This window comes from Rhinolophus sinicus, chromosome 6 (genome assembly GCF_057876585.1).
Source record: "Rhinolophus sinicus isolate RSI-liver-muscle chromosome 6, RSI-T2T, whole genome shotgun sequence".
In the NCBI taxonomy this organism is placed as follows: Eukaryota; Metazoa; Chordata; class Mammalia; order Chiroptera; family Rhinolophidae; genus Rhinolophus; species Rhinolophus sinicus.
The window spans coordinates 60,044,416-60,068,738 of record NC_142506.1 but is presented as its reverse complement, the minus strand read 5'-3'; the positions used below and the strand labels follow the sequence as shown (position 1 = coordinate 60,068,738).

At 41.1% G+C, this 24,323-nt stretch overlaps 1 protein-coding gene across 3 annotated transcripts in view; it reads left to right on the top strand.

Annotated features, from left to right (window-relative positions):
• The window catches only part of TGFB2 (transforming growth factor beta 2), a 74,527-nt gene extending 50,442 nt beyond the window's left edge, over positions 1–24,085 (top strand). For 2 of the 3 annotated variants that reach the window (XM_019742637.3, XM_019742716.3), the window contains 5 exons: positions 17,028–17,160; positions 17,283–17,393; positions 18,908–19,085; positions 20,251–20,404; positions 23,117–24,085. In XM_019742637.3, the coding sequence (XP_019598196.1) occupies positions 17,028–17,160; positions 17,283–17,393; positions 18,908–19,085; positions 20,251–20,404; positions 23,117–23,275 (735 nt within the window). In that variant the 3' untranslated portion in view covers positions 23,276–24,085. The remainder of the gene's footprint in view (positions 1–17,027; positions 17,161–17,282; positions 17,394–18,907; positions 19,086–20,250; positions 20,405–23,116) is intronic. The other variant, XM_019742790.3, reaches the window with a different exon arrangement.
• The last annotated feature ends 238 nt before the right edge of the window (positions 24,086–24,323 follow it).

Here is a 24,323-nt window from a genome sequence, read left to right as displayed (position 1 = left end):
AGTAAAATAAAACCTTACTGTCTCCTGCTATCTCTGACTTCTGTTATATTAATAGACTCTAAATAGCCTATATGGGTGTGATCATGGCACAACTTCAAATATGTACCCATATTGGATGGAACTGGAGAGGGATAAAGCCCTCTGGTAAATGAAGGGAAAAAGATGAAAAGGAACTTTTTCCAAATAGTAATGACAGTTAGGTTTTTAAAGCTTCATGCCAAAGGCAGCCTTTATTGGAATATACTCAAATAAAGCTTCAGTGCTCTGGGGATACCTTTGAACCTACAATATCTAGTATAACTCTCAGCCTATGTGGAAATTTGAATACATCTTTCTTTGATTAAGTGGCTCCTGTATTTATGATTAAAAGCATGCCCAGAGTTTTGAAAGAGAAAAAACAGAGAAGGGGGATCTTCTTCAAATTGAGTATCACCAACATGAGTAAGGGCACCCACCATCTTGGAGTGGGGCAAGTACCCAATTTTACAAGTGAAGAAATGAAGTCCTGAGAAATTAATAACTTATTTAAGGATACCCATAACCCCATGGCCCTATGGAACCACCAAAGAATACTTATGTTAAATGTGTTGACCTCAGAGGACCTTGGAGCTCTCATATTTTTAGCTGCTTCTCACCAATTCATACCCTTTTCACACGTATTGCTTGTTTCAAATTTTACCACCGCTAGAATAATAAGATTTGTACCTTTGTAACTATTTCAATGATCTGTTTGCCAAATAACAAACGACACCCAAATTTGGTGGTCTCAAATAACAATCATTTTATTATAGCTCATGATTTATTCCATCTCGTGATGCTACATTTCAGAAACTTGGGCTTGGCTTGGCTAGACTTTTTCTGCTCCATGTGGCCCTGGGGGGTCAGTTGGTACTATTCAGGTGACAATTGGTTTGGAAGATTTGTGAAGATTTTGCTCATGTGCTTGGAACTTGGATGGCATGATTGGCAGGCGGGGCTCAGCTGAGCCCCTCCTCCTCTCCAGGTAATCTCAGGTGTCTCCACGGGGTCTTCCCAGAGAGTAGTCAGGCTTTTTACATGAGACTCAAGAGACCAAATGTCCAAGGCAGAAGCTACCATTCCACTTAAAGACTAAATTCAGAACTGGCAGAGCATCAGTTCCACCTTATTCTATTGATCAAATGAGCTACAGACCAGCCCAGATTCAAAGGGAAAGGAAATAGGCCCCCACTTCTTGATGAAAAAACTGTCACAGTAGTTGCAGCCATCTTTGCTGTACTAACCCACTGTGTGGAGTAGTAGTCAGCACACTCTGAGTGTCTCCTGGTGCCAGCACCATAACTGGTGCCCCATCTAGAGATAAATCAGACCCAGCCTCCATTTTCCACTTGCTCAATGTCTGGTGGAAGAACAGACTTGGGAATGGTCTCTCAGCCATATGGTCTTTCTACTGATCAAGATCTACCCAGGGCACTCTTGGAGCAAAATCTGGAGGATCTAGAGAAATGCCTCAGAACTCATTCTTTCCAGAAAGAGAGTAGTGAGAATTTGGGGGCAGTCAGCCATCTTGGTTGCACTGCTTGGGTGGGCAGGCCCATAATTCCAAAAGGCTGAGCCTTCTACCTAAATCAAGAGATTCCTTTGAGCCCAACAACGTTTACAGCAGACATACCTGATTAAATCAGATTGAGATAGGAGCAGGCTTAGATAATTAATAGGCATAGTATTTTCTTGAATCTCTGTTTGAACTGTCTTAACCATGTTTCACTGACACCCTGGGAATTCAGAGTTATATCTGTTGTCTGTTCACCCTTTGTGAGGCAGCTTGGTGTAGTGTTTAATCGCACAGGCATTGCGATCTAAACTTTCTTAATAATTCCTGATTCACTTGGTATTTACTGCGGGGGCAAAATAAAACAATGTCTATAGCTGCCCGGTGGAGAGTGGGAACTCAGTGAGTGTCAGTTCCCTTCCTTCCATGTCATTTCTTAGATTTTGACTTCTAAGTCTTTGATTACTCCAAGAGGAGGAACCCTCTATTGAATTACCTACCCAAGTCAGTTGTTAGGTTAAGAGTAACTTATTAGCTTCAGAGCACTAATAAAATCATGCAAAGATAGTTCACTGGGAGGCCATGGGATGTACTGGGTTAATGTATCATAAAGCATCATGGGAAAAAAATCCTTGCATGGAGCTGGTATAAGGCCGCAAATGTTGGTGTCCCGTAGCTTGGTAGAATACAATCCGCTGATGGGTTCCTATTAATCAATAGAAGATGAATGTACTGAGATGAAGTAAACTCAGTGAATTTGAAAGGAACCTTAGATTTCCTGGCTGTGACCTTAGGAGGAGCAACGGAGCTGTTCCTTTTTGTAGAGAGATAGGCATCCAGCTTCAGTTGACACTTTTGCCTGACAAGGGAACTCCCCGCTCTATAGGATATAAGAACTTGGACAAAGGAGAGAAAAGTAAAATCCTGTCCTGCCTGCTTTCTCTGACCTCTTTCCTTAATACTTGCATTTTAAGGCCTATTTGAATTTGCATGTAGACAGTCACTAGTTTGTCAAGTGTGATGAAATCTCATTTTTAGAGACCAGTGACACGGAGCTACAAAACAGTGGCTAAATCCAAAGCCATGTATATCCATGTCAAATTTTTGGCTGCAAAGCTGTAGGGTAAATGTTAAATGATTTTTCAGATTAGAGGATGACAGGGTGAATTGATGTTTATGGAGCAAAAGAGGTAAACAAAGATTTTAGTGGGGAAGCGTGAATCACCAGTCACTTTAATGGACATTTTTTGTACGTATATATCGTCTCTGCAAAAGATTTTAAACTACACATGGCCCTAAGGCTTTACCATGAAAATGCAATATAGATGATGGAGGCCTGTTTTTAAGGGACTCTCTTGCTGCCAAATGAAGCTTGAAGATCCTCACATTTTGGGAAGCACAGCACTGAGGGGGTTAATTAAAGATGCCCCCTCTTTCTAACCCCAAAAGCATGCGTGTGTGCAGACACAGACACACACACACACACACACACACACACACACACACACACACACACAGCTCAGCTCTCATTTCTCATATTGCCCAAGGGTGTGTAAAATAAAAGAGGTCAGCCAAAAAAACTGACTGTCTGTTCAATTAGACTTGCTAAAAATGCTACTGAAAAAAAAAAAAAAGTTATACTGTGCTCCTGTTGTACAGAATTTTACGGCGCACAATCTCAATACTGACCCTCACTCTGGCGCCACGTTGGAGACACAGAGTATAGTAACCCACTTAAAAAAAAAAAAAGCCTCGAGGTATAATAAACACTTTGTTTGCACAAGGCTATTAATATCTCAGTTTTTTTTTCAATCTGATCGAATGACATGCTTGCCTCATGAGGAAATCGGATCATTGTCATGTGCATGAGGTATGACATCACCCAGGGTCTGGTAACCTTGTGAGCAGACAGAGTCCCGTGAACAGTAGTAGTCTTGCCACACTGTATTCAAAGAAATGTTAATAATCTTGCAAAACTGATAATTCTGTGTTCCTTTGCATAATATAACTCTAGCACTGCTGATAATTATTGCTAACACTGCTTATTCTGTGCTAGGCACTGTTTTAAGTGCTTTGTATAGATTGATTCATTTAATCCTTACAATAACCCTATAAAGTTTATTATCGTACCTATAAGGTACTATTGTTATGTTCATTTTACAAAAGAGGAAACTGAGGCACAGAGAAGTTCAGGAAATTTGTCCAGGCCTTGCAGCTCAAAAGAGGCAGAACCAGGATTTGAACCCAGGCCATCTGGGCCCAGAGGCTGTGCTCTTGACCACTTTACCAAACTAGTGGAAAGAACACAGGTTTTGGAGTTGGGCCTGTGTGGGTTCAAGGTGTGACTTTGCCCTTTTTGGGGGATGGGGCGGTCCGAGGAAGTCACATCACTGACAAGATTTTCACGTCGGTGAAATGTGGATAAAAGCACCTACTTGGCAAGGATCCCATGGAATGCATGGAAACCCCTAGGCCAGTATCAGTCAGCTCAGTGGTTACTATTATTATCATTACAGTTTCTAAACCACGGAGTTTGAACTTTTATCAGGAACAGTCTCTTAAATTTACGATCTGCTTAACGATTCTTAAAAAGGGAAACTCACCTTGGCCCATAATTCTGCAGGATCTGGGTTCTGAGCGGCTGTCTCAGGGGTTTGCTTCAGACTTTCCTTCATTCATATTTTCAACTCACTCTGCTTGTGGCAGCCTCATTGGCGATGAGCAACCCAAAACAGGAAAGAGGAGAACTTTGTTGCCAGGCAGCCCTGGAGTCACCTTCCACCTTTTTTATGGATTTGTTTTCAGGTCTTACAAATCACTCATCTCTCTGAGCTTCAGTTTGGCCTCATAAAATGGTGATAACATTTCTTGTCTAATGGGTCTGTGAAGGAGCACATAGGTAAAGTGTCTGGCACATTGGAGATGTGTAAGGAGTGGATTATTTCCGGGGTTTGGCTTGTCATCTAGGACAGAGTTTGTATTTCCCTGACAGCTGGCTTGTGATTATAAAATGACTCTGTGATGATCTCAGGCAGTCTGGTTGCATGAGGTCTCCTGTGACACATTTCCTATTATCAGTGGAGCAGAACAGGGTTATGGTGGAGGAGGTGGGGGCAGCCATGTTTTCCGTGCTTTGTACATTTCCTTTATTAAAACTCTAAGGATAGCAGTGGCGGACTGGGAACCGTGATGTGTCTTGCTTTCCTTTTTGAAGCACATAGAGTGACTGACCCCGGTAGGGGTATCTTTTTACCTCAAGCCCTATCCCATTATTACCTTTTCACATTCAACTCTTCTATAACCTCCACCAGGGCAAACATCATTTCGAGGGAGGATATATATGTTTATTTCCTGATACCAACAGTGCTCAGAGTATTTTTTTGGAACTTCTGTTCTAGAACTGTGTTCACAGCCTACAAATACCATAGTGGAGAGAGAATGCCTTCAGTGGACACATGTGGATTTTTGAAAGGCACTGTCGATTTTTGAAGGCTGCCGAAGTTCTAGAGAAGAGGAAAATGCAAAGTAATTCAGTTGATTTTCCTAGGTGACGGTAGTTTGTAAAAGACAGATCCGAAATCCAACCACTTGTCATATCTCAGCCACTACCACCCCTATCCCTTCTCTCTTGTTGGGGCTCTTGCAGTGGCTTCCTAGCTGGTCTCACTGTTTCTGCCCTGGGCCCCTTCGGGGCTTTTGCATCATAGCAGGTAGCCTGGTTCCCTGCTGAGATGTTGGTCAGATCAAAACCCCTGTTCAGAGACCTGCAAAGGCATCTTACCGCACTCTGTGTGGGAGCCAAAGCCCTTCTTGTACCTGACGAGGCTGTCCCTCACCTATCTCTCACTGGCCCCCCAGCCGTGACTTTCCTCAATCAGGCAGCTCCCCCATACTGGCCTCTTTGATTCTCAAACACCCCGTGCTTATCCCCTCGGAGCGCTTGTGGCCGCTGTGCCCTCTGCTCACAGTTCTGGTCCTCTATCTAGAAGACTTCCTCCCTTCCTTCCTCCTGGTCTTTCCTCGAATGTCACCTGCTCAAGAGAGACCTTCCAGGCCACCCTGTCCAACAGCTCAGGGTCCCTCTTCCCAGCAAACACTTCCTATCCCCAGCCTACCCTGGACGTTTCTCCTTCGTCATCACCAGTCTTCATCATTTGCTACACTTGACCTTGTCCTCCATCTTTTCCTTGTCGATACTCTTATCTCCAATTCTAGAGACAATTTTCTGGAACAGTGTCTGGTACACTGTGGATGCCCAATACATGTCTTTGAATGAATTTAAGAAATATTTCAAGATAAGGTTCAAGTGCAAGGAACATTGTTGAAATAAGTATGGAACGTGATGAGGTGCCTCTTTTGAGGAACATTATTCATTTATTTGGATTTGGAAATTCTGCGACATTTGTTTTAAAGCCATCCATCTAACTATTTTCTATTATTTAATCAGAGCTAATACTGCTTAAGTGGGTAATAACTATGTAGGTAAAAAAATAGAAATTACATAATAAATTAGTGCAACTGCTATTCTTGGGTAACCCAGAAACTCTGTATATTTGTAGAAAAACCAGGCATATCACTTTATCATGTTTTTTAGACTCATTACTTTATAGTTACACCCCATAAATTAAAGTGCTCTACTGAATATAAGCATGGACTGAAATTGCAGGAAAGGCCACATGTGTTACTGGTAGCCAGGAAATAGGAAATTGGAAGTATGTTCCCCAAGTAAGAGTGTGTTAGTGTCAAGTCACAGAGGAATTGGAAAGGGAGATCAAATAAGAAAATCAGAGGCTATGACCCCTAAGAGCTTGAAGTCTTGTTGGGGACACTGGTTCCCCTTGTGATAAGAAACAACTAGAATTATCAAAACTCATACCAGTCTGTGTAGTTCCGCCTGGGGGACTGACCTGACTCCTGAATCTGACTTAGTTTCCCTTCATCTTCTATCACTGTTGAACCACACCCCTCTCGTTCCCTGCCTGGGATGATGTGACTTTTGTCCAGTCGAATCTTTTTCTCTGCTGTGTGATTTATACATGATGGGATTATACACTGAACTGAACTGTAGCATCCAAGAGGCTTCTGTTCACACAAAGAACTCCTTCATCCCTCCACCTGGAGAAATGAATTTACTTGTTTACACATGTGCAGTCAGCACAAAGGCCCATCTGTAGAAAAAGAAAAAAAAGGAAGGAAACAATAGAGGATTATAAGGTGTTTTCATCTCAGAGGAGAGGTTTTCCTCTGTGTGTGTGTGTGTGTGTGTGTGTGTGTGTGTCTTGAAGACATATCTGGTGATATTGTCATCATGCTCTCTATATGCCATCCTTTATCTTAATTGCACATAGATAGGTGTCACATAGGAACTGTGTACCATAAAGAGAAAGAGTTAATACAGTGACGTGATAATGAAGCTCTCTGAGCTCCAGAAAGACGGTATTTTGTGGGCCTTTCTTTTGAAGCTGGTGTGTATTCTATGGGAGTCTTCTCTGCAGGCTCTCGCAAAGCTCTTGTGAAGTATCCATTACTTACGACCTCTCAGAGGGATGCAATTACAAAAGAGCCATGGCAATTACAGGACATGGCGACGGGACAAGCAAGATAAGTCCCAGGTCTGCTCAGCTGCTTCTGAAGGATAATCACGCAGTGTGTCACTTGTTCTGCAGCCCCAAGGTGACCCTGCATTGTTCAAAGAGGTTGCCATTTAAGAGGAACACAGGGCTGCATTTATGCCCCAGTGGAAGAAAAGCCATTTCTCCCAGGTTTGATTCCCTGTAAAGCCCCATTTTCTAGTACTTGGGAATTCTCTTTCTTGTTTCTTTCTCCCTTACCTTCATTCCGCAATGAAATAGATTAACTATTAGGTTGGTGCAAAAGTAATTGTGCTTTTTGCAATTATTTTTAACCTTTTAAACTGCAGTTACTTCTGCACCAACCTAATAGAAAGGGTAAAATACAGAATAAAATTGCTTACACTATCTGATGATTCTTTTTGTTCTCCTTGGTGTGTGTGTGTGTGTGTGTGTGTGTGTGTGTGTGTGTGTGTAAAATTCCAAGAAGTAGTTTCTGTCTATCATTCTAAAAAACTGACTGTTCAGGGGCTTGTCACTTGATCATGTGTTTCTTTCTACTGAAGTCTTTTAGCCAATCAGGGTTTACCAAGCAGGGGCTGTGCAAATAGCAGTAGAAAAGTCTCTGGCAGATTAAGGAAGCATCAGAACGTTCTCTGCTCTGCAGAACTTCACGGTCGGATCAAACATTTAGAACATACTCTCCCCAATATAACGTGTGAACACCGACTCATACAGGTTGCATTGTGTCTCCTCAAAAAGGGCACGTCGAAGGCTCGATCCCCAATCCCTCAGAACGTAACCTTCTTTGAACGTAGGGTTGCACATGTAATTATTTACATTAAAAGGAGGCCATACTGAAGTAGGGTAGGCTCCTCATCTTCTATGACCAGTGTCCTTATAAGATGTCCATGTGAAGACAGAGATGCTCAGGGAGGATGCTATGTGAAGACAAAAGAGGCAGAGACTGAAGTGGTGCTGCTGGAAGCTGAGGAATACCCAAGGTTGCCCACAAATCACCAGGTGCTAGAAGAAGCTGCAGAAGCCTGCTCCCCGGAGGTATCGGAGGGAGCGTGGCCCAGCCAACACCTTCATTTCTGGCTTCTGGTCTCCACAACTCCGAGAGAGTGAGTTTCAGTTGTTTTAAGCCACCCAGCATGTGCTGCTTTGTTAAGGCAGCCCTAGGAGCTAATACAGGCAAAATCTCCATCAATTCAAGCCTAGAGAACTTGGAAAGGATCAGAGGACCCTGCAGAGAAAAGAGGATGCATTTGTTGGTTCTCTTCCTAATGACCCAGCATCTCTGTGTACCTGGACTGCTCTCTTTGTACCTCACATCCTTGCCAGTTTGGGGTTGTTGATAATTATCTTTTTACCTTCTTCTTGCTCCTGGAAACCTTCCCTGATCTCACAAGGCTAGGCTAGACACCCAGCCTCGGTGGACTCAATTGTGCCCTGGGAAGACATTGTTTTCAATGTCTGTGGAGATGTCTGTATTCCTTTACTATAGAATGAACTCCTTTAAAACTCCTTTGCTGTGATGTTCAGCTATATCCGAATGAATAGTTACATCCCCTGACTGCGGCGTTCGCGTTTATCCCATGTGCTCAAAGAACATTTCCCTCTACTGTGGAGTGCAAGTATATATGCATAAAATAGTCAAAATACCAACTTTTGATTTTTTTGTGGATTTTTGACACATTTTGAAACCAAAACTTGAAATAAATTAACGCAGTGGAAGGGTTAAGAACAGGACCCATGTGAGTGTCCTGGGATATATGGGGATGCCTTGTTCACCACTGGGGCTTAAGATTTGTTGGACTACACTGGAGGCAGTGAGCTATAAACTAAATTCCAACACATGAATAAATGAGGACTCCGGTGCCTATAAGACGCTCAGCAATTCTTCAGTGAATGAATGACGACTAAAGAGATGAACTGATCGTATTAAATATTTTAGTATATGTAGGGTTTTGTTGTTGTTGTTGTTGTTTTGCTTTGTTTTGTCTTGAGGGCAAAAGCCTCCTTCACAGTCGATGAAAGGGTTTCAGAGTCTGAATGTTGCAGTGGTGTGTGGGAGAACCAGTTGTCTCTCCTGTGGATAAGCCAAGACATACCTTCATGAGTGTGCTCTGTTTGTCGGCCTGAGAGCACATGGTAGCATCACCAAGATTTCAACTCAGAGAGTCAGACGCCTCCAAAATGAAATCAATCAATATGTATTCTTGAAGGTGCTAGTGTCAGCTTCAGGGTTTGTGGAGGTTTAAACACGTCTGTTTCCCTCTGTCTTTGAGGAGCTTCCTATCCCATGGGAAGAAACTGACATTTACATTTGTACACACAGGGTTACCGTTGATGCCACTGTGTGCAAAGAGCTAACTGCTCAGCGTACCCAGTAATCGCTTGGGGAACCAGGACAAGAAAACTGACTTTAGAGTGAAAGTGACAATTTATTGAAAGGCTGGACTGAAGAAGTCAGAATAGAAAGTCTTGTTTTCGGTGTGTCTTGTTTTGAGGTAAAAATCAGAGGAGTGGGGAAGGCATTCCGATGGGGATCCTAGTCTAAACACACAGTTTGAGACATGTAATATATGTTTTAGGGATAGTATTTAGATTGGGCTTCCAGGAATGAGAGGTGAGTCTAAGATGATAGGTTGGTGGCAAATTGTGTCTTAAATACTAATCTAAGAAATCTAGAGTTTATTCACCAGCCAGTAGAAGCCTCTGGAAGATTTTGACAAGGTAAGGAACGTGATTATAATAATAACTCACATTTATTGAATACCAGGTAATGCGATAGGCACTTTGCCTGCTCTGTGTCATTTAATTCTCTCAAAAACATACAAGGTGGGTTTTATCAACCCTTTCATAAATAAGAAAAATCACAGATCCAGGACGTGATTGTTTATGTTTGCCTGACTTCAAAGCCTATGAATCTTTTCCCTATACTAATGATTTCAAATGCACTTGGCAAACTCTATGGGTTCTTCAAAGAAGGCTAAGGGACCACAGAGGAAATGAAGTGGATTGTCAGTTGGCAAAGATGGGCAGCCCTCCTGGACTAAACGGGGCCTCACACCTCACTTACACGAGCAAAGTTCTATTTTTCCCCTGCTATATACAGCGTAACACAGAGCGTTGATTAAAGACACAGGGCCAACCAGCAAAGAAGTACCTAAGGGTTCAACAACAGGTTATGCCTTTGGCCTCTGTTCTCACCAACTGGATGAAGACACTGGGTGCACAGTTGCTGGGTACCGTGCAGCTGGGAAGGATAGCTTATGTGTTTGTTGAATAGCAAACTTCAGAGAGATTCCAAAAGGCTAAACGTGAAGGTCAAATTAAGAAGTTCAAAATTTGCAAAGATATATGTGTACTTTGCACTTAGGTTCAAAAAATGAATTGTATAAACACAGACTGGAGCAATGGTTCTCAGTGGTCACTGGAGCAGCAGCTTGTGCAGCACCTAGGGATGCATTAGAAATGCAAATTCTCGGGCTCCTCCCTCCTTTTCTCCCTCCCTCCCTCTCTCCCTTCCTCTCTTCTTCCTTTCTTTTTATTCCATGTCTTCCTAGAAAAGATTTGGAGTGAAAAATCTGACTTAGCATTTTGCGTAAGCATGAAGTTTTTGTTTCGTAAAAAGTTTACTATGATGGGGCTGCTGCCCAAAGCAAATAGTTTGCATTAAAAATAGTGACCAGAACAAGAGAAGCAAGATCCCCTCTTTTCCACATGTGGCATATTCTTTGGCTTCTCCATATTCTTCTAGACTGTATCTGGAGTTTGTGGAGGAATTGATTTTAAAAGGGACAGTGAGTCGGGGCTTGACAAGGATGGGAAAGCACCTCTAACTCTGTCCTGAAGGAAGCAGTTATGGAAGGCACTTCTTATGCTTGGGGCTGACATAAAGAAGAAAGAGAATTTCCCATCTTATTCCTGACAGCAAAGTACAATATTGGAAAGCCCTCTCCACTGCTATTAACGGGGCAAGATGTTAATCCAAGCTTTCCCTGTAGGGCTTTGATCGCCCAGGTTAGTACCTCGGGCTTCTTTTCCGTCAGCTGTGGAATATAGATAATAAACGCCATGAAGTCCACCTCCCAGGGTTTTAGTGAAGACGAAAAAACGTGACAGTGTTAAAAGATTCCCAAAACTACAATGAGTGTATGACTATGAGGCAATGGTACTTTATTAACGAAGACTGGTTGAGGGGAATTTTAAGTCCAAGGTAAAGAACAATTCCAACACACACGTTGTCTGTACACGGGATGGCCTTTCTCAGTTAGGGCGTTCCCTGTCATGAGACATCTTCAAAGACAGAGATGTTAGAGAATGAATTGTATTGGGCTGGAGCAGATGACCCCTAAGCCTAGTGCTAGTATTTTATGACACTGAAGCTAATGACTCAAGGTCAGGCAGATCTGAGAGAATGGTGCTCGTGACTAGCAGAGTGAGTGTTGAAGTCAGCATTTGTTAATCCCTGCAAGTCACTGCCAACATTTAAATACATTTGAATAGTAAATACATTAAAAACATTAAATGCATTTAAAGACAGCTACAAGATGGGCCTATACTAGTTAAGCTGGTGTCAGTTTTTGTCTATAACCCTTTCTCTTTCCATAGAAGTCTGACTGAATTGGCCCCGTGGCTCTGCTGTAGGTCTGTTGAAGTCTGAATACGCAAAGTATGATGGAGTTTTCTAATGCTTTCTTATGATTCTTTGCAGTATCTCCTACTGTGTTTCCCGGAGAATAAGACCTAGCCGGACCATCAGCTCTAATGTGTCTTTTGGAGCAAAAATTAATATAAGACCCAGTCTTAATTTACTGTAATATAAGACTGGGTATAATATAATATAATATAATATAATATAATATAATATAATATAATATAATATAATATAATATACCAGGTCTTTATGATATAACATAATATAATGCTGGGTCTTATATAATATAAGACCAGGTCTTATATTAATTTTTGTTCCAAAAGATGCATTAGAGCTGATTGTCTGGCTAGGTCTTATTTTCAGGGAAACATGGTAGGACTGGAAGATGGCACTCTTCATGTTTACGCCAAATGCTGGGTTGATTTACAGCATTATTCCTTTAAGACTAAGATTTCCTCTGGCTATACTTTTGCATCTAGACTTCTATTTCTTTTATTCATTTTTTTTTTTTTTTGCCCCCAAACTATTGGGTAACATCAGTGATTTTCACCTCTATCCACTCCCTGATTGGCTGCTTTCCAGTGGCAGAGAGATGAATGGATCCTTTTGTGTAGGGAGTTTTGTAACTCCCCAAAGAGCTTAGAGACTTGCCAGAGGTAATATGTGGGTATTTTGCATTATAGATAATGTGTATATGTCAGTAATATAACGAAGGTAACATTGAGACATCTTTGTGGGTAGTAGCTAAATGAGAGAGAGCTAATCTCATTTTCAATATTTTAGAAGCGCTCTTTTCTAATTCAGTTGTAGGAAGGGTTGTTGGTCTATTATTTAAAGAGAAAGTTAAGGCAGAGGATTATAGAAATGAGAGAGAGAGAGAGAGAGAGAGAGAGAGAGAGAGAGAGAGAGAGAGAGAGAATGCAAACCTTAAATATTTTAACTTAAAAATATGTGTTTACGTATGTACACACACACACACACACACACACACACACACACACACACTATTTACATGCTGACTTTTTAACAAAAGGCCAAGGATTTGTCTTTGACCATGGCTCTGCCTCCTGCCAAACCCCATCCTGTGTTTTCCAAGAACCACACCACACTGCATCATCTGCAATTTCTATTTTTCAGTTTCTTTGAAGAAGAGGGAAGTTTCAGCACAACTGCTGTGGAACCTGAGTGCAGGATCCTTCTAGTTTTTTATCATATTATTCCTATTGTTATCTTTTTTTTTTTTACAGCTGTCTATACCACATCTAAAATTGGAAAAACAATATGATGGTAAAATACCATAACATATCATTTACTTTTTAACTATTTTTTTAAGTATACAATTCATTGGCATTAAGTACATGTACTATGTTGTACAACCATCACCACTATCCATTTCCAGAACTTTCAATTATGGCAAACATAAATTCTGTACCTATTAAATAATCACTCCCCATTAACCCTGCCCCAGCCCCTGCTAACCTCCTTGTACTTTCTATCTCCATGAATTTATCTATTCCAGGGACCGCAGAACAAATGGAGAGCACTGGTTAATCTGGCCAGTTAAATGGAGGCCAGTTAAGAGAGTGTCCACTGTTCAACTAATTTATCTTTGTCATGATAAGATGTATAAAGGAATTTAAAAGCGACTGTGGCTCTAGGAAAAAAAAAAACAACAACAGCTGCACATTCATGACTGTTAACACTCAATACACTTATTGTGGGGAGATTAGAGGAAGGCAGACAGCAAAGGCTAAAAGAGAATGGGAAATGGACCGATCTGGTCATTTTGTATAAACTCTTGAATTTAAGAAAGTACTAATCGGTAATAACAGTAGATAGATTTTCTTCCCTTATAGTTTAATTTAGCATGAGTGATAAATGGAAGGTAAATGGGACAGAAGGAGGTTGTGCTTATTCTTGGAAAGAAAATACCTTTTAAGTTAAGATTTGAGACTTTAAAATGTGGTTACCGTTTTTCCCGAAAATAAGACCTAGCCGGACCATCAGCTCTAATGGGTCTTTTGGAACAAAAATTAATATAAGACCTGGTAATTAAAGACCCGGGTCTTTAATATAATATGATATGATATGATATGATATGATATGATATGATATGATATGATACTGGGTCTTATATTCATTTTTGCTCCAAAAGATGCATTAGAGCTGATTGTCCAGCTAGATCTTATTTTCAGGGACACACGGTAGTAGATTTTTTAGGCAGGTCTGAAGCAGAGTCACGAAGCTGTGGGAAGAGTTCTTTTTCTGTAGCATCATTTATTCTTGTTAGCGACCCACGTGATTAAAGGTTTGAGAAACTGCCCCACTAAATATGGGCTAAAGGAACTGGGTTTATTTAGCTTAGAGAGAGACAGCGCGAGCATGCTGAGGGGACTTAATAATAGTCTTCAAGAATATGAGGGATATTCTATGAGTGATGGAAAGCAGCTGTTTCCTGTTTCCACTGAAGACTGGATAAGAAAGAATGGAGTTAAATTGCAACAAGTGGGTTTAAGAACTCCTTGGCGAGAAAGTTCGAAACAGCAAATCCCCAAGACCAAAGGCACTTCTGTGTCTCAGAATTCTGTAGCCAGCTAGCTAGCTATCTTGGGTGGTTTAATTTGGCCTGCCCTTGAACTAGTAAAAAGATATTGAAGGCCTTTCACCCATGTGACGATATGAAATTGTCCTTTGTCAGAACCTACTAGTGTTTGTCCTGTGGCTGAGGAAGCATTAATTTTTGAGATTTAAAAAAGAAAGAAGCTTCAGAATATGTTTGCTCCCCTTTGGTCTACTTTTTAAAGTAAGATTATCAAGATTTACTTATTCTGTGAGGTAAAGAATTTCCATAGATTTACAAGTGTGTTTTCTGTCCATTTGGTCAAGATAGTCATGATTTTTTAAAAATTCTGTGTCTCCACTGAAACTGCAAATATATTTTACATATATATTATATATACACGTATATCTCATAGATAGATATCATAGACTTTTGATATATCATTCTATATATATATATATAGTACATAAATAGCATATCTACTTAATCAACAAAGAAAGCAATGTGTTGTTCTAGACAGTGTGTCTAAGTGTTAAGGATATGAAGATGAATAAGATTCATCTTCTTACTAATTAGGAATAAAGTGAACATATAAATAACTGTGAAATAATGCATAATTATAGGAGGTCAGCTAGGGGAAGAAATTTCAAGATATGGTAGCAAAATGAGTTCTGGGTATATTAGTAGTTTTTAGACCATGAGGCTGATGGAAATGCCTGAAAATTTCTTCCCCGTTGTCCTATCATTGTTACCCTAGGTTAGGTTAATTATACCATTTATCCTGAATTGGATAACTGGTGTCTCATTTGCCCACCTGGGAGTGTTTTCCGGGTGAGGTTTGATTTCTAGAGGACTGGCTACTGTTAAGCTCTACCTTTAAAGTTGTGAGTTCACGTCAGCACTTACTGTGTGTGCATCCACGTTTTATATTTCCATCTTGTACCAACATTCATTATCATCGTATTAAAAATCTTCGCCTCTATCATTGAATTTTCTCTGTCATCTGGAAGGGGGTAAGGGTTCCAGCCTGAGTCCCCCATCATTATGGCCTTCAAACTCCAGCACTGAAGGGGGAGAAGGAGGGGATTGCTTGGAATCCTCTCTACACTTGTTTCCTGTGAGGCCTTGGGCACATTACTTAACCTCCCTGAGCTTAGTTTTCTTCATCTACCTTACAGGAATATTTTGAGAATTAAATTCAATGAAATAACATGTGCCCAGTCCAGAATCCAGTGTACCAGACCTCACGTCATGTTTATTCGCTTCCTTTAATTCACAAAGAGCATCACTTGCCTATTGGAAGAACCATGATTAGATGCTCTCCGCTTAGAGGGGTTTGTTGGACCTTAAGGGCAGGTCTGTCGAGTAGGGTTCGTCTAAAATTCACAAGAGCACCTCAAAGTCCAGTTGTATGAATTGCTTTCCTTTTCTAAACTTACTTAATCCAGGAATAAACAAAGTTCTACTATAATGCTAAATACTCTAGGACATGGTTGTTGCCAAATGACCTGCAACAAATCATGCACACGTGGGAGAGAAGTTCATTTTAAAATAAATGGAAAGATTGTGCATTTTTGTTTTTCAAACTTTAAATGAGAGTAAATAAATCTAGATATTCCGATAGTCATTCAACAGACATTGATTCAATCAAGCATTGTGATTTGAAAGGAGATCAGATTGAAGACATGATCCCTGGGAAAGCTTATGAACTTGTTGGAGAGACCAAACCCATATGTATGAAATGAGCACAGACGTGTGAGACTCGGTGTCAGGAAGGGCCGTATAATATGACAGGGCTAGAGCCCCAAAGCCCTGAGGAAAGGCAGGATATGGGTTTGGGTAGGGTGTTGATAAAGCTCTGGGAGACTTAGTATCTTGGGTTTGAGTGGTTCAGAAGACACTGCCATTTAAAGACAGACAGAACTTTTAAAAACTACCCCAAATGTTCACTTCCTACAGAAACCCAAGCATGTACTGCAATTCTCTTTATTTATTTAAAATGAATGCATCCTTCTCAATCTCAGCGTTCAGGACGATTTGCTTTTAGATTCTCACTACACATTGTGCCAGACTTCTCCTGCCCAAATCCATTCTTAGTCTGTGGGGGATGGAATATCTTTATAAATCATAACAAGTCACATCGAGAGTAAAAATCCCAGCTAGAGACTTACCTCAAAATCGGAGGCATGCCTCATTTTTTAATGTCAGTGGATTTAGGAACCAGGGTTAAGACCCTTCTCTCTTTATTAGAAGGAGATTTATAATTCAGGGTCTACAGAGGCTGAGCACGGATCCTCAGAATTGGACCCCTCCCCCATCCCAACTCCCCAGATTAAATAAGTGGGGAAGCAGAACAACAAAACCATTAAGTTAATAGCATAGAATTTATGGCTGCAATCTTGCAAAGCTTATGTCAGCAAAGTAAAATAATTACTGTCACTTTCTTTTAGACACTTGGCTTTATGGTTCCTGTCACCTTTATCATAACACACAGCTGATTTAGTAGCTCTATTTTTCATGGCAAATGGCCTGGTGTTATGTTTTTATGCATGTGGCCATGCTATTGAGAGGACAATACGTGGAGAGACGAGAACGGGGCTAAATTTAGGTAATGAGTCGGAGTATAGTTCATGGTTTTGGTTTAGCTGCACTGTCAGTGTGCCAACTGAGCTCTTCGCTTGCTCTTTCCTTCTCTAGATTCTTAAATCCAAAGATTTAACATCTCCAACCCAGCGCTACATCGACAGCAAAGTTGTGAAGACAAGAGCAGAAGGGGAATGGCTCTCCTTTGACGTGACCGACGCTGTGCATGAATGGCTCCACCATAAAGGTTACAACCACCCTCTCTTTTCCTCCCTAGATGCTCAGTGACCCTAAGTTATTGCAAGTTGACTGCAGATTTAAGACCATAGACGCACATACAAATGACCTCCTTGACTTAATGTTTTCCAGACAGGAACCTGGGATTTAAAATAAGCTTACACTGCCCCTGCTGTACCTTTGTACCATCTAATAATTACATCATCCCCAACAAAAGTGAAGAACTAGAAGCAAGATTTGCAGGTAATTGAAACTTGGTCCTGTGGGGTGGGGGAGGGGAGGGTCTGTGTTGATGATTTCGTGGGGGATGAAGTCAGGTTGCATGTGAAAATGGGATCGTTTGGGGAGGACTGGAGAGTTTCATTTATCTGGGCAAAGACATTGTTGGAGAAAGAAGGCAGAAAGTATGCGAAGAAGGGGATTGGTTTAAACTGCTCGATGCCCAGTGATGACTTGGCAATAACTCAACAAGCCTCCAAACTATTAGAGAGTCAAGCCCTTTATAAGAATAAGCAAGCCAACTTTCCATCCATGCTAATATTACAGTAGAAGAAGATAACATGCATTCAAGGAAATATATTGATAACTCCCCAAGCCAACTCCAGGAACCCATAACTTTATTTCACAGTAGAACGGGGTTCCTTTGCTCTGCAACCTCTTTCACTAAACTTCCATGTATGGGGACACTTCGCCTTTTATAGCCGGTGCCCGATATTTTGAATGCGTTCCTTATCAAACTTTTATGATAGTTCATAAATGCATAGAAAGGTTTTAGTTTCCCCGTGTTCTTGCTCACCTGTTAGTGAATTAGCCAAAAGTCAAGGGGAATGAGGAGACACCCAGGGTTCCGGTCCCTTCACGAGTTAGATAACAGGTCATTGAAGGGTGGGAGGTGAGAGCAACTCTGTCCCATGTGGTAGAGAAGCATTGGCCCCACGCCACCAGGTCCGGGAGCTGATTCCCCTGCCCTCACTAACACCGCCTTGGACCTCCATCCACTTGCGGAAGGCTAACAGTGGCCTTTGCTCATGGAAAAATACTCCCAGAGGTCGAGCGATTTATTTCAGTCTCTAACCTCGTCACGATTCTCTAGAGTGTGGAGATTAAATGCTTAAACTGGCAGTCTCTGGAGCGTGCTTTGGGGAGCTCGGGTTTCTAAATCTCAGATGGAATCAGGAAAGTGTTGAGGATGCCATAAAATAAATGAAAAAGCCCTTTCTTCCCCGCTTCCCAAAATAGCATTAGGTAAGGGTGACTTCTGTTTCACATGAGCCTAATTCACTGCAGTTTAGTGTAAGTCTCAGTTTATGTTCATTAGGAAAGTCTTTTGAGCTTAGTAGTCCTAAGCAGAGAGTGAACCAGCGGGTGACAAGGCGAGTTCTATTGCTGTGTGTTCAGTTGTGGAGGGCTTGAATACAGCCTACACTGAGGACGGACTAAAATTAACTGCCCGGATTGCCCTTGGACTAGAGGTCAAAGACTTCTTCTGTAGTGACTTTCATAACCAACAAGCCCTGCCTTGGACCCTGAATTGCCTTCTGACAAGAGCCCCATTTAGAAGTATTCCTTGTCACCTGCATAGTCCTATTGGCCACATCTATTTCTATGGGGGAATGACTATAGGCTGCTGATACTGCCATTGTGCTCATCACTGCTGTTTGTGACAATAGACAAACGAGAGAAAAAAATAAAATATGGCTGATTATCTCTGATGAAGGTAAAGCTAAATGTTTATTACCCAAATGCATTTTTTCAAGGTATTGATGGCACCTCTACATATACCAGTGGTGATCAGAAAACTATAAAGTCCACTAGGAAAAAAGCCAGTGGGAAGACCCCACATCTCCTGCTAATGTTGTTGCCCTCCTACAGACTTGAGTTACAGCAGTCCAGCCGGCGGAAGAAGCGTGCTTTGGATGCAGCCTATTGCTTTAGGTAAAGGACTTAAACGCAATATAGAGTCATTGCATCTGGTAACTTCTTGTACTGCCTTTGTGCTTTTCTTTGACTACAAATTGACTGGAAGTGCACTCAGTGCGTAAGGCCAGGTATAGTACAGAGTAGCTACTGCGTCTCACAGCATCTTTTTTCCGTCAGCTTAATATAGTTATTTGTGTTGTGTTCATCATCTCTTTAGCAATGAATCAAATGGAAGGGAGAAAACTAGCCCCCTGAAGTTTTCCCCCAATTCCCTCTGAAGCCCTTTGAGGCTGAAGAAGAAAATGAGCTATCTGCTCCCCAGAGCAGATGAGGTTGACCTGAGGGGCCTCCCTAATTAGGGAGACTCACCATCTGTATGAGGCCTTCCTCACGGCAGAGTGCCCATGGCCATAGCGCTTTCACAGTAACAGGTGAAAGTGATGGAAGAAGGAGGCTATTTGTCATGTCTTCAGCTATAGAATAGGAAACAAGTAAGGGTGACAAGAGTTTATGTCCCATTGCCATGTGAGTTCAGGGAGGGAGAGCGGGACTGCCCTTCCACGGTTTCTCATCAAGCCTGCTAACAGGAAGCCTCTTTCTTTTTCTCGAGAGCTATGAGGCAGTGAGGGGTCCTCACTCATAAAGAGCTCAAAGTGTCAGAGTTCACAGGTACAATGGTGTTTTTTGGTTGCCAGAGCCAGTGGTTACACGAAGCAAGGCTCCGTGATTCTTGATCGCTGGTTCCTTCCTAGATCAAGAAACGTGAGATGAAATAAAGGATTTATTTTCAACCCCAAAAGCCTTAGAAGATGCTTTGAAAATAGCTGTTGTGTTTCATCATTTTGTATGTGAAAGGGCTGTAGAGGGTGGAGGGCAACACTGCACAGTGTTGGGGGAAAGCACTTGGTCTCTAGCAGCCACCTCTCTGCTTGTATCTAGTCATTCAAGGGAAAGCCTTGATTTTTCAGGTCACATACAGGGGGTGAGAAGGGAAAGTAGACTATATACCCCCTCATGAAAGTCACTTAGATTGCAGTAAAACCATCAAAACCTGGCCTGTGACATTTGCTAATAGATATTTGTTGAATAGATGAATGAGTCATTTTTCTGGTTTGGGATGAGGGGTGGGGGGTGGGGTGGGAAGTCAGCTTTAAAATTTCCACTGCTCTTCTTTTAACAGAAACGTGCAGGATAATTGCTGCCTACGTCCTCTGTACATTGATTTCAAGAGGGACCTTGGGTGGAAATGGATACATGAACCCAAAGGGTACAATGCTAACTTCTGTGCTGGGGCATGCCCATACCTGTGGAGTTCGGACACTCAACACAGTAGGGTAAGCGTTTGGCTAACTCGTTTCTTCTATTCTTGGGTTGTCAATGTGTACTGCTGATAGTATAGTCGACCCTTGAACAATGCAGGGTGTTGGAAGAAGTAACCCCCCCCCCCCCCGCCCCGACACTCAATTGAAAATCCACATGTAACTTTTGACTCCCTCAAAACTTAACTACAGTTTTCCCTCCGTGTCTGTGGGGTAGCGATTCCAAGACCCTCCACAGATACCCAAATCCTCAGGTGCTCAAGCCCCTTCTATGAAATGCCGTAGAACAAAGCCTACAGTCACTGATGAAAATACTGCTTTTGATCGGCAGTTGGTTGAATCTGGGGATGGGAAACCTAGGGATACAGAAGGCTGACTGTATATGTACTGGAAAAAAAATTTGCATGTAAGTGGACCCACGCGGTTCAAATGCATGTTATTCAAGGGTCAACTGTATTTCTAAATGAATTCTAATTGGCCTGGTGCCCTTTTGTCATCACACATAATGGGTGCAGGAGAAATCCTTTTGAGTGAGGAGGAAGAATGTAGGCTGTAGGTGAAATCAGAAAATAACCCTGATCAGTTTGAACAGTAAGTTTTCCCTTCCCAATTAGATTACAAGCGCCTTGAGGACCGTTTGGTTTATTTTTTGCTTTGTTCTATATGCTTAAGAGCTGGAAGCATAAATTTGTAGCTAGGAAAACTTTTGGAGTCAATAGATCACTTAGTGTCATGCACAGTGAAGAGTGCAGGGACCCAGGTCCCCATCTAGAAAAAAGGACCTGTTATCACCCACCTTCAGGGACTATCATATTAGAGAGTCCCCTGAGGACATCAGGAGATGCTTTGGCCTAGTGAGTCAGGAGTGTGTGACAATTAGAAAATCATCTCACCTCGCTGAACCTCATTTTCTTATCAGTAAAAAAGGAATGTCTCTGTTAAAAATTATCTTTACCATAAATAATGCCAAACTTGAGAGTTGATGTGCAGAACAGAGAGATGATGTATGTGAAGATGATTTGAAAATTCGTATCTCCAAGTCTTTTTGAACAGAACCCAAAGTAAACAAGACTCTGAATATTTTGTCAAGTTACTTCAGTGAGGAGAGAAGGCTAAGTCAGGAGGCAGGTCCTACATGGGTTCCCAGGCCAGATTAGCAAAGCCTTTTTCTGTGTCATAATGATATTTGTCCAAATGCTTCTTCCTGGTGCCTCATGATGGAAAGGACTTCATACGTTATCTTGTCCAAACCTTTTACTTTTCTAAAGAAATGGGAGTCTAGGTTATGTAGGTGCTCAAACTGCTTGGTGACAAATGAAAACTAGGAAGGCAGGCCTCTGCGTTTTACAGCTAGGCCTCTGTGTGCTCATCTTACTGTGTTTTATTCCTGAAATGTAGCTACCCATTGGGGTTACGCCTCTGTAAATCTCCTTATTAAAGAGGCATTAGAAAAATTGCCTTCACGGCGGGATAGGAAAATGAATCTGCTGCCAACAAGATCACATAATGCCTTCAGCTGAATAAAAGAGTTTCGGGGTTATCAATTATTTTAGACAATCCGTATTATCCAATTCCTCTTTAATTCCTATGAAAAATCGTGTGTTAGTGGAACGTGAAGTCTATTTATTTATAAATGCCTACATATGCTAGCCTTTAAATTGACAAATACGGCTCCCCTTCCTTCAGCTGTTTTCCCAACTCCCCTGTAGATTTTGGCACTCGGAGCTGACCACGTGCTTGGCCGTGTGAGGGACGCTTGCTCATGCTTGTCCCTTTGTCGGGGCTCTTTGGCCAGGCGACTTCTGGGCTGTGGCAACAGTAGCTGTAATGTGGGCAAGGCCCAGTTGCCAAGTAGAAACATAATTCCCCTCCCTGATACACAGAGGGAGTGTGTGAAGGCTGAGACCATGCTTGTTTTTCAAGGAGAGAGGAAGAATAACTGTCATGGTCACAAATATGTGGTTTGGACAGTTCCCCAAGAAGCCAGAGCCCGCTAATAAAGTACTCAGTGTTGCTGCGCTGAACAGATCTTCTGTCTTAAGCTGAAAAAATCGCAGTGAATCTCGAGGAAAAGGTCACTTACTGCTTGACTAACACATTAATGGCATCCTTGGAAATGTCTCTTTATCATCACTGGGGAACCTACACACTTCGATTGGTAAAAGTCACATTCCCCTTTGACAGAGAATGAATGGGGTTAAAGGTACAGGACTAATTATAGAACTTGCTGCTCATTCGGCTCTGGTACTGTCCCAACTCAGCCATTACCATTTACCACGTGGAAAGCTAAATGGAAGGCTGATTATTATTATTATTATTATTATTATTATTATTATTATTTCTATTGTTGTTTTAAGCAAAACATAAGGAAGTGAACAGTGAAGAATATAGATTGCTTTTAATGTCATTCCTAGCATGATTGTATTCGTGAAGCAATGATAAAATGAAAAGATTCTTTAATCTGTTTCTCTTTTGAATAAAAATCTAGGTGACATGAAATCGCCCTGAGATGACCCTTAGCATAGAAAGATTTCACACTGAAGACAGGTGTCTTTCTCTCTTTCTCTGTACCTAAGGGTAGATTCAGGCTCTGATGGGAGTTTTAGTAAAAAAAAATTATTCTGATAAGACAACAATATGGAATGGTTCTTTAAAAAATAATTGCCTTTGTTTTTCTTTTTTCTTTGTCTTTTCCTATGTTGTCTTTTCTCTCCTGTGTCCTTTCAGGTTCTCAGCTTATATAATACCATAAATCCAGAAGCATCTGCTTCTCCTTGCTGCGTGTCCCAGGATTTAGAACCGCTAACCATTCTTTACTACATCGGCAAAACACCCAAGATTGAACAGCTTTCTAATATGATTGTAAAGTCTTGCAAATGCAGCTAAGATCCTTGGAAAGGTGGCAAGACAATAATCACACGATGATGATGATGATGATGATGATGATGATGATGATACGACACCAAAAATGACAATGTTTGTAACAAGAAACATAAGAGCCTTGCTTCATCAGTGTTAAAAAAAAAAAAAAAAAATTGAAAAAGCGGTACTAGTTCAAACACTTTGGAAGTTTGTGTTCTGTTTGTTAAAACTGGCATCTGAAAAAAAACAAAAACAAAAAAAAACGTTGAAGGCTTTATTCTACATTTCGCCTACTCTGTAAGTGAAAGAGACGAGAAGCAAAACCTTTTTATTTTAAGAAAAAAATAAACACTGGAAGAATTTGTTAGTGTTAATTATGTGAAAGAAAAACAAAACAAAACAGGAAAATCCCGTTAAGTGGAGTTGCTGTACATACGTTCCTATGCCTTGCCTCACTTGATTTTTCTGTATTGCTATGCAATAGGCACCCTTCCCATTCTTACTCTTAGAGTTAACCACGAGTTATTTATTGTGTGTTACTATATAATGAACATTTCATTGCCCTTGGAAAATAAAACAGGTGTATAAAGTGGAGACCAAATCCTTTGCCAGAAACTCATGGATGGTTTAAGGAACTTGAATTCAAACGAGCCAGAAAAAAAGAGGTCATATTAATGGGATGAAAACCCAAGTGAGTTATTATATGACCAAGCAAGTCTGCATTAAGATAAAGACCCTGAAAACACATGCTATGTACCAACTGCCTAAGGAAGCTTCTTGTTAAGTTTCAAAACGGAAAAGCCTGTTAATAAAGGAAACTTTCAGTCAGAATAAGTCTGTAAGATTTTTTTTTTCTTTTTAATTGTAAATGGTTCTTTGTCAATGTAGTCAACCAGTGAAATGTGGCAATGTTTTGATATGTACTGGTCAAACTTCAGACCTTAAAATATTGTGGTATAGTTATGCTATAGGTTTTTCCTTAGTTTCGCTATATGTAACCATGCCTATATTATTACAATACATGGATATAGAAGCCAGTATAATTGGAAACACATCTGCAGATCTTTTTTTT